The sequence below is a fragment of the Leopardus geoffroyi genome, chromosome A3, assembly GCF_018350155.1.
Source record: "Leopardus geoffroyi isolate Oge1 chromosome A3, O.geoffroyi_Oge1_pat1.0, whole genome shotgun sequence".
NCBI lineage: Eukaryota > Metazoa > Chordata > Mammalia > Carnivora > Felidae > Leopardus > Leopardus geoffroyi.
Genome location: NC_059336.1, coordinates 35525362 through 35538990, shown reverse-complemented (window position 1 = coordinate 35538990; position 13629 = coordinate 35525362). Strand labels below are relative to the sequence as shown.

The following is a 13629-nucleotide window of genomic DNA, read 5'->3' as shown; positions in this document are numbered from 1 at the left end:
ACCGTGTCGGCAGATGTAGACAAGTCATAAGGAAGAGAACATGAGGATTAGTGTGGTACTCTAGAATGGAGTGCCACTCTTACTACCCCCTGCCTGAGGAAGTGAGACAGGGAACTGGCTACTGGAATCTGAAAATAAACATTGTTGTCTGAAGTGGGATGCCTGGCAGGAACTCTGATCTTTGGTGGAAGACAGACCACGGTAAATCTGTAGGATCGGAGCTGGGAGGATAAATGCCCAACCTTACTTCATTCCTTCCTTCTGGTCCCTTACAGGTTCTCCTCATTGGCTGAACCCAATCAGAAGCCATCAGTAAGGTCAACACAGGTTGGCCTCCCAGGGCTCAGAGAAGGGAGGAGAATAGATCTGGAAAGGCAAACAAAAGATATCCATCACACTAGCTTATCCCCAGGCCCAGATTTCTGCATTTCCCATTACTACAGCCTGCTCAAGGGATTCTGCTGAAACTCATCAGCCATGCTGGGTTACAAAAGGATATAGAATACAATAGCCAGGGGATGAATGAGTTGACGTTTCAAGACAGTCTTAGTTAGATGCAAGAGTTTTGAAGCATAGATTTTCATCATCTAGACCCTTTTAACCTCCCTGAAACTCCCCCCAGAGGTAATGGCCATGGCATGTAGGGAGCCAGCTGTCCCTTTAATATACCTGTCTTTTAAAACCTCAGCCATGTGGAAAATGTTCATGTCGCATTAGAATTGCCCAAGAATGATCAGAGGGCAGCCAGAAGAAACTGCCAAAGCACTTTGGCTTTTCTCAAGGGAAAAGATTGTTTTGAAATCTCTTTTGTTTTGAAGACATTGTCAATTCTATTGTGGAAAATTCAGGAAATTCAGAAAAGTATAAAGGACAGAATAAAGATCACCCTTAATACCATTTCCCATTTTCCCCCACATTTCCCTGTATAGCATACTTGCAAACTTGGAATTATTTTTTAATGGGCGGTTTTAAGTACTGCTTTTTGCATTACTCTGGCTGAATTTTTTTAAGTGTTTATTGATTTATTGTGAAGGAGAGAGAGAGAGAGCACCTAAGCTGGGGAGGGTGAGAAATAAGGAGAGACAGAATTCCAAGCAGGCTCCGCACCATCAGCGCAAAGCCCCTATACCAGTCTTGAACTCATGAAACGTGAGATCATGATCTGAACTGAGATCAAGAGTCCGACGCTTAACCTACTGCACCACCCAGGTGCCCCATGAATTTTTTTTTTAAGAGGATATGGGAGTATGCCTTAGTCAGCTTTTGCTACATAACAAACCACTCTACACTTAGTGGCTTAAAAAGACAACCATGTATTCGCTCACAGTTCTGGGTCAGCATTTGAGCTGCCCTCTGCTGGAACAGCTTGTCTCTGCTCCATGTGGCATCAGCTGAGCTCACTCTTGCTTCTGTGGCCAGCCTGCTGCTGATGGCCTCACTCCTTCGACCGGCACTTGCCATGTGTCCTGCATCTCCCAGAAGACTATCACAGGCTTATTTCCATGGTGTCTATGACAAGGTTCCCAGCAGGAGCAAGGGAGGCAAGCTTCAATGCACACTTTTGAACCCTCTGCTTATATCTTGTTTGCTAATGTCCCTATGGGCAAAATAAGTCACACAGTCAAGCCTAGATGCGTGGGATAGGGAAGTAGACTCTACCTGTTGATGAGAGAAGATGCAGAGTCACATTGCAAAGGGATGTGGGTCCAAGGAGAGGAATGGTATGTGGCCATGTTGCACATTCTCCCAGACAGGGTGCTATGGGAAATGGTTGGGACCTTCCCCTGGCCGGACTCAGGAAAGTACTTATGCAAGGTTCCATGACCTCAGAACACAATTTACAAAGCACTGAACTGGTCCACAGCTTGGCCCTCAGGACTGGTGCTTACAGAAAAAAAGAAAAAGAAAAAGCTGGGCCGTTTCAAGCCAGACTTTTGCCCCTTATTTCTGGAGACTGCTGACAAAGACTTCCTTGCTACAAGTACATGTCAGATGTCAAAATCAGACATGAGACTAAGATAATTCATTTAAATCAGCTTAAAGATCTCCCCTCCCCACAATGTACAAAAGGTTATTAAATCATTCAGTGTCATTCTTGAGGGTGGACCTATGCTTCAAACATGTCCTGCATTTCCATGTACCCAGCAAAGGGTTCATGGGGGCTGGCACATGGTAAGTGCTTTTAGTCTTACTGGTTTGCTCACTCCCTCCTTCCACAAATACTCACTGAATATCTGCTCTGTGCCAGGGGAGTTCTAGGTCCTACAGGTGAACAAAGCAATACTGCTACTTTCATTAAGCTTATTTGGGACATGGGGGTAGGATAAATCCACAAATAAAATCATCCCCAGGCAGGCAGTGATAAGCACTAAGTTTTTGATAATTAATTTAAGCAAAGTAAGGATATGGTGCAAAGTGATAGAGGTGTGGGGTCATAGAAGTCCCCCTGAAGTGATGATGCTACAGCAGAGACTGAGGGAGTAGGTGCAATGGCTGTCAGGGTGAGAGTGTTCCAGAAGAGGCAACAAGCAGCATGTGGAGTGGATCCTGTGGCTCTTGGCCATGTTGCCCAGAGTGTGCTCATTCACACCTCAGGACAACACACACACCATATTGACTCTAGTGGGCTTCTTCAGTTTCCGTAGAGAAAGGAATTTTTTTTTTTTTTTTTAAGAATGAGAGCCAAGGGGTACCTGGGTGGCTCACTTGGTTGAGCATCTGACTTTTGATTTTGGCTCAGGTCATGATCTCATGAGTTCAGGGGATTGGGCCCCACATAGGGCTCTGTGCTGACAGCACAGAGCCTATTGGGATTCTCTCTTTCCCTCTCTCTGCCTCTGTCCCACTTGCACTGTCTCTTCCTTTCTCTCTGTCCCTTCCCGGCTTGCTCATGTGCACCCTTTCTCTCAAAATAAATAAATAAATTACTAAAAAATTTTGAAAAAAGAATAAAAATCAGGATAGAGTGTGGCTACTCCAAGAAAATTTTGTACTAATTTGTTTCATACTATTAGAATGATAGTGGAGAAAACATTCTCATTTACTTATTGTTGTTGTAACAAATCACTCCAATGCTTAGGGTCTTGAAAGTCACTTCAGTGTTTTTACATGGCTCTGGCGGTTGGCTGGGCTCTACTAGCCAGGACTGCCCTGACTTGTGGTGAGACACTGCATCTAGAAGTCTTCCTCACTTACATGTCAGGTAGTCAGGGCTGGCTGGTGGCTGGGCACAGCTGAGCCATCAACTGGAACACCTACAATGTGACCTCTCTGGGTGGCCTTCCTTACAGCTTGGAGGCTGGACTCCAAAAAAACAAGATGGAAGCATGTGGAATTTTTATGACCCAGCCTCAAAGTCCCCGAAGGCCACTTCTCCTGCAGCTACAGGCCTTCCAGCTCAGGAGGAGGGAATGTAAAACCCTCTCCAGTGGGAGGAGGATTGAGTTATATGGTCAGAAGAGCTCATGGGCTGGGGGATATTATTGTTGGCTTTTTCTGGAAAACATTGTCACATAAGCTGTATACTGAGTTTTCTTCTTGGTGGGAGATGTGCAGCATCATTAACCCTTAGAGAAGTACAAATTAAAACTAGGATATGCCACTTAATACCTAGAGGAATGGCTAAAATGAAAAATAGTGATAATACCACTTATGGGAATGTGAAATAGTAAACACTCTGGAAAACAGTTCCTTTCAAAACTAAAAATGGACTTTCCATGCAATTGCATTCTTAGGCATATATTCCAGAAAAAAAATGGAAACTTATTTTCACACAGAAATTTCCACACAAACGTTTATAGCAGTTTTATTTATAAAAATCCAGAACTAGAAACAACCCAAGTGTCCTTCACAGAGTGAATGGTCAAACAGATGGTGATTTGTCTATACCATGGAATACCACTCAGCAAAAAGAAACAGGAATGAATGAGTGATACATGTAAGAGCTTGGATGAACCTCAAGGAAATTGTGCTAAGTTGGGGGGGAAAAAGCCAATCTCAAAAAGATACATGCTGCATAATTCCATGTATATTACATTTGTGAAATAACATAATTACAGAGATGCACAACAGCTTAGTGGTTGCAGGGGTGAGGGACTACAGGGCGATTGTAAAGGGGCAGCACAAGGAGTCTTATGGTGACAGTACAGTTGGGTACCTTGAGTGTGGGGGTTGTTACTCAAGCCTACAATATGATTCAGTTGCAAAGTATTTACACACACTCACACACTGCATACATAAATGAGTTCATGTATAAATGATTACATCCTAGCAAGCTCTATGGACTGTACCAACACCACTTTCTTTGTGTTGATATTATACTACAGTTGTATAAGATGCCAGCAGGAGGGAAGACTGTGTGCACATTTCTTTGCAACTTCTGATGAATCTAGAATTATTTCAAAATAAAAAATCTAGAAGAGACAGTGAATTGCTCAGGTTTCTTTTAAAAGGATAAATCCTTTCTGGCCTCTTCCAAGACTAGAAGGGAATGATTTGCTATCAAAGTTAAACTGTTCGCTGTTTTTCTGTGGCAGAAATAATGTCTAGTGAGTCACTAATTCGCATTTAGCGGGGGGAAGAGGGGGGTGGTATTTGGTGTTTGAAAAGGAAAATGAATAGAGCAGTTGCAAGAATTACATGAAGTAATCTGTGTAAAACCGGTCAAAGAAAACCAGGTACAAGGTAGATGCTCAGAGAGGATGATACCCCCTTTTTAATTAAATTCATCTATGATCTTTCTTTGGCCCCAGACTTACATTTGAGAGATGATACTTAGGAGCCACTAGACACTGAATGATTTAACTTTTACCAAATTCATTGGCTAGAATGGCATTCAAACCCATGATCTATTAAGCCAAGTGCCTATATTGAAAAGGGACATACACGGTGATTTTTATGGCCCTTTTTTTTTTTAACTAAAATTTGATTGCCACAATTCACGAATCAGGACGTTTCACATAAAATTTCAGATTCCTGTCTTCCTTTAAAAAATCTAAGTATCTTTGGGGCACCTGGGTGGCTCAGTCAGTTGGGTGACCGACTTCGGCCCAGGTCATGATCTCACGGTTCGTGGGTTCGAGCCCTGTGTTGGGCTCTGTGCTGATAGCTAAGAGCCTGGAGCCTGCTTTGAATTCTGTGTCTCCCTCTCTCTCTGCCCCTTCCCCACTCATGCTCTGTCTCTCTCTGTCTCTCAAAAATAAACACTGAAAAAAATTTTTAATAAAAAATAAAAAATAAAAAATCTAAGTATCTGGGGTACCTGGGTGGCTCAGTCGGTTAAGCATCTGACTCTTGATTTTGGCTCAGATCCTGAGCTCACAGTTGATGGGATCGAGCCCCCAGTTGGGCTGTGTGCTGACAGCATAGAGTCTGCTTGGGATTCTCTCTCTCTCCCTCTCTCTGCCCTCCCCTGCTCTCATGCACTCTCTCTTTCAAAATAAATAAACATTTGAAAAAATCTAAGTATCCGACAACACTTTTTCTGAATTCACACATGGCAGTAATGGCGGTGGTATGATGAGGGTGAATAGCACCTTGGAGAATGCTGTTGGTGCCACACCCATATCTTCACCAGACTCCGTCTTTCATTGCTCACTAGTTCTACCTCCCAGTGCCACCACTGGCATCCCTTTTTCTGGGGACTTTCTCCAGCTACTGCAGTCTGTTCTCCCAGTACACAGAAGGCTAGAAATTCCAGAGAATTAACATTCACGTTCCCTAGGAGCAGCCCAGGATTAAGTGATGGGAGTTGCTGTAGAAATACCCAGTTCTCTTGTCCTTGTGTGGACTAGCTCTGAGGCACATGTTCTGTGGTCTCCCACACTTCCTCATCAGGAATGAGCTCTAGTTCCCACAGTGGTAACTAACCTTTGACTGACTGCCTTCCCTTCCCTGCTATATATCTCCGTTTCACTACTGGTGTTTCCTATGTCTCCCCAATAAATGACTTGCACTGAATCCTTGTCTCACAATGTGCTCAGAGGGGGCAAGGGCTGAACTAATCCAACCTCCAAAGATAATGTAATGTGTTTGTACCCTCTCTTTCACAGGATTTAAAATGAGGGTAAAGGGTAGAAAAGTGGCCATAGATGTCAACAAGGGCCTGTGACTATTCCACACCCCCTGTACTATGCCCTGACAATCATCTGGAAGTCAGTGTCTCTTCACCAAAGGCATGTACCCCTAGTTTTCCATGGTCTCCACCCAACCCATTAAATTCATTGATAATTTGCCTGGCCCCCTTAGGCATTTGAGTGTTTTTGTCTCTCAAATAACTGGAATTTTAACAATTAGAAGACCTGAAGATTATCTCCAAGAAGCTCTTTCTAAATGAAGAAAGATGGGAACATGTTCCATACCTTGCATAAATTCATTCATTTCCCATTGTCTCTGAGATATACCCAGGCTCTGTGTGCTCTCTCTCCCCTGCTACTCCACAGAGGTGGCTTTTCCTACATAGGAAACACAGCCTGACAAGTCAGGAGACTGGGTCTGAGTCCTCCTCTAATACCGTTGTACAGTCTTGGGCAAGCTCCCACCCTGTCCCACTTAGTCAAATGGCAGAGGAGCCGGCTGAGGCCACTATACTGGTCCACCTTAGCTGCTGTGTTGGCCTCCCTCTCCTCTCTGGTTGAGGAGTTGAAGAAGCTGGAGACACCTTCATCCATCTGGCCCCTTCTGTTACCCTTCTCTGTTCCTTTGTCCCTGGGCCATTGTTCTTCTTAAAACAGAAGTTCTCAAACCTTAGTGAGCATAAAACCTTGGCCAAAAACCAAATTCTTGGGTCCCCACCCCAGAGATTCTGATTCAGCCAGACTGGATGATACCCAAGAACCTGAATCTCTCCCAAGTTCCCAGGGGATGTTGATGCTACACGTTTTGAGTACCATTGCCTTATAGGAAGAACCCAGGAACCAGGCACAAAAAGCATCCATCTGTTTGCCTTAGCAAAACCTAGAGCAGATGCATGAATTCTTTAGAGTGTATGCAATTTAAAAAATGAGAGTTTTACCTTCTCTTTTAAACCTGTAGCTATCTTGTAGATAGACTCTCCCCCCAGGCACCACCCATGTTTTTATGTGGCCCCTGATTCCTAGCCAGGGCACACTGAGATGAACAAGATGTCAACTTTAAAGAGCAGCTTTGAGCTCTGAGCTCTGGTTTCTTGTCTGGCCCATGGGGAACAGGCTGCATCTCCTCCTTTTTTTAGGGGTTGGCCATGTTCTAGCTACAAGTCTCTTAGCCTAACTGCATTAGTGAGACAGAGTGTTTCCTAATACACCATTCTGTACAGTTCTATCTCAAATAAGGCTCAGCTTACAGTCTGTGTGATTTGCTTTGAAGATCTCCCTACAGTACTTTATTATACTCATTACTTAAGTTCCCATTATCTACTTTCAGATTTATTTGGAAGAGTGTTGTGTGCAATTATGTTCTTTTAGAGAATTGTCTCTTTTATGTCCTTGGATGAGTAAAAAAAATCATGTAAAAGCAGTTGCACTTCTACAACAGAGGAACAGGCCTAGCTTCCTAGTGTTGAGTTTCAGTTTCTCACCTTACATATTGCCGAGATAATTATTAGTCTGGCAGTTTTGGGTTTTTTTTTTTTTATGTCTAGAAGAAGAAAGCCACATTAGAGGTATTAAAAGCTGCCAATACCAAAATGCTGATATATTCACCTCCTTAATTCATATTTTTTAAAATCTACAGGCAAAAAAAATGCTTTGGCAAAATTGTTCCTCCTCCACTGTCTGTATAGTAGGATTGCAAATTTATTCACACCAAAGCTTTGGAAATAACCACACATGCATGCGCTATCAGTTATAGTTTCTCTGCCTCTTTTTTTTTAAATGCTTATTTATTTTTAAGAGAGAGAATCCCAAGCAGGCTCTGCACTGTCAGGGCAGAGCCTGACACAGGGCTCAATCCCATGAACCGTGAGATCATGACCTGAGCCAAGATCAAGAGTCAGAGACTTAACCAACTGAGCCACGCAGGTGCCCCTAATTTCTCTGCTTCTTAAAACTGATCTGCACTTCTTCACAAAACTCCATTGATGAAAAGAAAAGAGAAAAGAAAAGAAAAGAAAAGAAAAAAGACTTTTAATTCAGTCCATTAAATTTAGCCTGCTTAAATAATTTAAACATTGTCTGTCAAAGTTCAACCACATTATTATAAGTTTCAGCTGATACCTTAGAACCTCAGTCTTTCAGATTTGGCCACCATCTACTCCATCTTACCACTTCCTACCCCCCTCTTTCTCAAAGAGTCTGGGAGAATAAGGGACAAATGTGGCTTATGGGAATTCAAAGTAAAGGATATTAGACCCATTTTGTTCCGTTCTGGTCCCTGCCTTGGCATAACTGGCTTCTTCTACCAAGACTGGTGACTACTGATGATTAACAGGTCACACAGCTACTGGACTTTTCAGGAAGGTGTCTTCTGCAGCATTTCACAAATCCAGCCTCTTTCTTCAAGTCTTGAAAGCCATCCTGAAGCTCCTCATGTCAACCACTTCCTCATTCCCTCACTGAGATCTGCAGGAGCTCTGGGCCCCTGCACAGTAGACCAAGACCATGGAAGCCAGAAGCATTGCCTCAGGTTCTCTGCCATCCACTCTGTTGTGCCATCTCTCCACGGGGGCCACATTGAGCAGAGCCAAGGTTGATATTCAGCCAGTATTCACTACTATGTTATACCCATATTAAAATATTGCAATATTTTCATGCTTGTTAGTTAATAGCCACTGTTTCAAGTGATTGGAGTATCCCCCATTATGACAGCCCTTTACTGGGATGCCTGTGCCTCATTAAAGATAGTAAAGCCCTAGGATAACTCCAGGACACAGCTCAACTTTATGTCTAGATTCCAATTGATCTAGATGATTCTGGTTATTAAATATTTTGAATACTACCTCTGAACACAGATACATGTGGCTTCTCCTCTCCCTTGTTTGTTTGGTGGTGTATGCTACTTAGATATTTCTGAAGGCCACCACCATCTGCTTGGGTGATGGAAGTGATATATAATAAATTGGGACCTGCCATAATCAAATCACTGCTCTTTGTCTTCTTCTGCAAATAATCCCAGGCTAAAAAGGATTGGACTATAGGATTTTCACTTCTCTGAATTGTAGATTCCTTTTACAATAGGGCAGCAAGGATTATGGACCAGCTACTATGGCCACAGGTCTCTCTTTATACCACATGGGAAGTCTATGATCTGACTCATCTGGGTTTGATGCTTGATATGCCAAAGCAGTGGAGAAAAATCATCTCTCCATTAAACTAGCTTTCTATAGCATTCCATCTGAAGCATTTCAATCTCTTCCCACCCCAAACCATACCAACACTATATTTGCATTAATTAAAATATAGAAATGTGGTTGACGATTTTAATCATCTCATGGTACTTGGAAATCTAAATATGTTCAATGCAAAACAACCTAAATTCCAGCAGTTTTTACAAAACTCACGTGAAGAATAGCAATTCACTTACACTAAGCCATCATCTGTATATTAAGTATTAGAGTTGTGTGTTTGAATTTTAACAAATGTGTTGTCTGGAGTGTAATTTGTAAATTTTTCTGGTTTCACATTTGCAAGTCAACCCTGGTGGAGCCATGAGAGGTTTTTCCATTAAAATGGATCGTGCCTTTTCAATAAAAGGGTCTGACCACCTCCCATATTTCCAAGGCCTGTTCATGAGACTATTTTGTTTTGAATTTGAAATTCTCTTTCTCCATCTGGAAACTGGTATTATTAGATTGTTACCTTGTTATATTCCTTTCCTTTTCAGATAAAGCTATCTGACTTTGGTTTCTGTGCTCAAGTTTCTAAAGAGGTGCCGAAGAGGAAATCACTGGTTGGCACTCCTTACTGGATGGCACCTGAGGTGATTTCTAGGCTACCTTATGGGACAGAGGTAAGGGGGTGACAGTCATTGTTTGGGAGTGGCAGGACAGCAGGCTTAGGGATTCAGTGGTTCTGGGAGAGTTAATGACCACAGATCAGGGTGATGACTTTGGACTCCACCTTTGACCCCATTCACTAGACTTGTCACAGAGGAGGTTGTGGCGGGAAGGGGACTAGCTGTTATTGACGAAATCACCACAACATTGACCCAGGGGCATTTATTGAGGTCCTAAACAGACACTGAGGGTGAGGGAGGTAGATCACACAAACTCCAATCGCATCCTCTGTGGCAGGCACACTCAAAGCAAGGCAGTACAACTTGAAAAGTAGCCAGAGATGCACAGATGAGCAGGTGTCATAGAGGGACAGAGAACAAATGTTTTCCCAGAGAAACAAATTACGTATGAATATTATAACATTTTAAAATGTGGCACAATTTCTGTTTCCCTTGGAAAAGAAACAATTGCTCTTAATCTATTAAGGGACAAGGTTTGGAAATGTGAAAATAAGGGGCCAGAAGGAGTGGAGGAAAAGCCTTCTAGGGAGGGAGTAGCATGAGTGAAGCTCTGAGACACACAAGTCTACACACAGGGCAGCAAAGAGTTCGTTCCGGCCAGGCACACAACATTTCCACACATTATGGTACAGAAGGTGATTCTAAGAGAGGAGAAGCATGAAGAGGCAGCATGGACCAGTGAACTAAGGATATTGGCAGAAGTGAAGGCAGACTCTGCTCTCTTTCCTTGTTTGCTCGCCCTTGAATGAGTACTTGTTTTTATCACTGTGGTCCCAAGAGCATAAATTCTCAGTGAAGATTACAGCAAGGGTTATAACAGGAATGCAGCTAACTGATAAGAGGTATAATGAGGCTGTAACAGGGAAGTGGCTGTAACTGGGAATTTATAGCACAGCGATGGCTTCTCGTTGTCCTGACTTCCCATTCTTTACTCAGAAAGAATTGCTTGTCATCCCTTCCTTTTCTTTTCTCCATTCCCTGAAAATGTTTTTACAAAGCAGAGTGTTGTGCATGCTGCTTCAAAATGATAAAATGCAAAGGAAATAACTCCAAAGTAGAGAAAGAAGAACTATTTTTAAAAATCAAATTAATAAAAGGATCAGCATATATCGTGTTGTGTAAAGTAGCTTTTTGCAGTTTGTTATGAATATGTCAGCTTCCCTTTTTTATGGTTTTAAATGCAACTTTCTTCTCTACATTCATAGTATAAAACTTTGGGTGTTTTCCTCGTCTGTCCTGATAGGCCTGTAAACACCAAAGTTAACAGTAAAAAAAAAAAAAAAAAAAAAAGTTCTGGACTCCTGAGGTCCAGAATGTTAACATATTCATGTGTACCTAAATGACAGAATCTTCACTGAAGTCACATTTAGAAAGAAATGAAGACCATTAGCAAAAACTTTATAACTCAACAGTTCAGTTTATAAATCTGTGTTGTAAATTTTGAGAGTTTACAAATACCACATTAATTTATGAATGGGTATGAATCTGTTGGGTCCCCTAGACACATCCAGAATTTCAGAATGTTCTCCTGGCCTGAGATAACCATTGGATTGTCCCTAACAGGTGGATATCTGGTCCCTCGGAATCATGGTGATAGAAATGATTGATGGCGAGCCCCCCTATTTCAATGAGCCCCCCCTCCAGGCAATGCGGAGGATTCGGGACAGTTTACCTCCAAGAGTGAAGGACCTACACAAGGTGAGAAACAGCATGTGTTGCTGAAGTTCAAAGTCATTCTTAGCTTCTCCATTCTCTCTGTAGTTTCAAAGACTTGCCTATCCTCCCCAGGAGTAGATCCTGGTTTATGGGCATGAACTTTGGAATTCGAATCATTTGGATTCAAATCTCTGCTCTTCCTGTTCACTCACTGGGCTAGGTACTTAGCCTCTCCATCTCTGAAGTCTATCTGTAAAATGGGATACAGTTGGCTCCTCTTTTGTAGGGTTGGCTAGAAGAGTAAATCGGGCACTCCACAAGAACTCCCTCTCCGAGCACCTGTGACATACTGGGGACTGTCCTAATTACTGGGGATATTGTAGCTCAAGACCTCAGATTTCCTGAGTCTCATAGAGTTTGTGTTCTAGTTGGGGAGTCAGTTGGTAAACTATAAACAAATGAAGGAACAAAATTCATTTCAGACAGTGGTACATGCTATCAAGCAAATAAAACACTGTAATGCAGTGGAGTATGCAGGAGAGGGGATTCAGAGCTTGTTTAGGTTGAAGGGTGAAGGAATCCCTTTCTGAGGACAGATTAACTGAACTGGAATATGAATGGCAAGACAGAGCAAGATATGCAAAGATCTGGGAGAAAAATGTCTGAGGCAGAGGGAACAACAGGTGCAAAGGCCTTATGCCAAAATGGAAAGATTCTGTGGCTGACCAAAGTGAGCCAGAGAAAGGAGGAAGACAAGACATGTCAGAGAGGTGGGCAGGGACTGGATCATACGGGCCATGAAGGGCATGGTTAAGGGACCAAGTAGGATCTTTCCTGTTTCCTAAGGATTGCCAGGTAGGGTCAAGCTCAGAAAAAAATGATGCTGAGTCAAAGAACCACCAGTCTGGGGCGCCTAGGTGGCTCAGTAGATTAAGCACCCGACATCGGCTCAAATCATGATCTTGCAGTTCATGGGTTCGAGCCCCGCATTCAACTCTGAGCTGATAGTGGGGATCATTTGGGATTCTTTCTCTCCCTACACTCTCTGCTCCTCCACCACTTACATTTTCTCTCTCTCAAAATAAATAAATAAACTTTTTTTTAAAGAAAAACGAAAACTACCACTCTGGTAGCTGCCAGTGCGGGTGGAGGGACAGGGCTTGCTGGGAGGGGCCGTTCCCATGAGATGATATAACACTGACCCAGACACACACCTCCCCTGCCCTCTGCCTCATGGCACTGAGAGGAAGTAAGGCTGCCTTTTAGGGCAGTATTACCCTCTTCCCCCATACCGAAGTCTTAGAGAAGAGCTCCCAATTGAATCACCCCTATAGTTGTGTGAACTTGCAAAACAAACAAACAAACAAGCAAAAAACAACCAGGAGACTGTTTGAAACGAACAGGAGGTTAAAACCTTGACCAAATTGGAATAAGTTTACACAATTAAAGATGGCTAAAATAGCATGACATCAAAAGAGTCCCACATCCAAAAAGAATGGTGTGATGTTCTTCAATGTCATGTAGAAGAGCAGCCTTAATCCTAATGGTTAAAGATTAGACACTGCCCAAGGTTGTTTTCCAAATGGATAAATAATATGTGGTACAATTTAACAGTGAATGTTACACAGCATTCATGAAAAGGAGAAAGCTTTTACCACATACATCAGGATGAATCCCACAGATGCAATGTTGAGTGAAAGAAGCCAGTGAAAGAGGGTGAAAGAGGAGACTTGATGGTATATGACTCCATTTCTATAAAGGACAAAAGAGGCAATGTTAATTCATGCTATTAGAAGTCAGGAGAGTGGTAATCCTTTGCAGGGAGATGGGTATTAACAGGAAGGGGGCCAGAGGTCAGCCCCTGGAGTGGTAGAAATGGTCTGTATTTTGGTGGGGCTGGAGAGTAATTAGGTGTAAATATATAGAAAAATACTACTGTAAAACATACACGTCATATTTATACATTTGAATGTATGTAAGATATACTTCAAAAAGTGAATTATAATGAATTACAGAAAAACATGTTATCTGTGTCAGGTAACC

General features: G+C 42.5%; 1 protein-coding gene across 7 annotated transcripts in view; it reads left to right on the top strand.

The window, feature by feature from the left end:
- The window catches only part of PAK5 (p21 (RAC1) activated kinase 5), a 318922-nt gene that overhangs the window by 302623 nt on the left and 2670 nt on the right, over positions 1 to 13629 (top strand). For all 7 annotated transcript variants that reach the window (XM_045445306.1, XM_045445303.1, XM_045445304.1 and 4 more), the window contains 2 exons: positions 9799 to 9924; positions 11494 to 11628. In XM_045445306.1, the coding sequence (XP_045301262.1) occupies positions 9799 to 9924; positions 11494 to 11628 (261 nt within the window). The remainder of the gene's footprint in view (positions 1 to 9798; positions 9925 to 11493; positions 11629 to 13629) is intronic.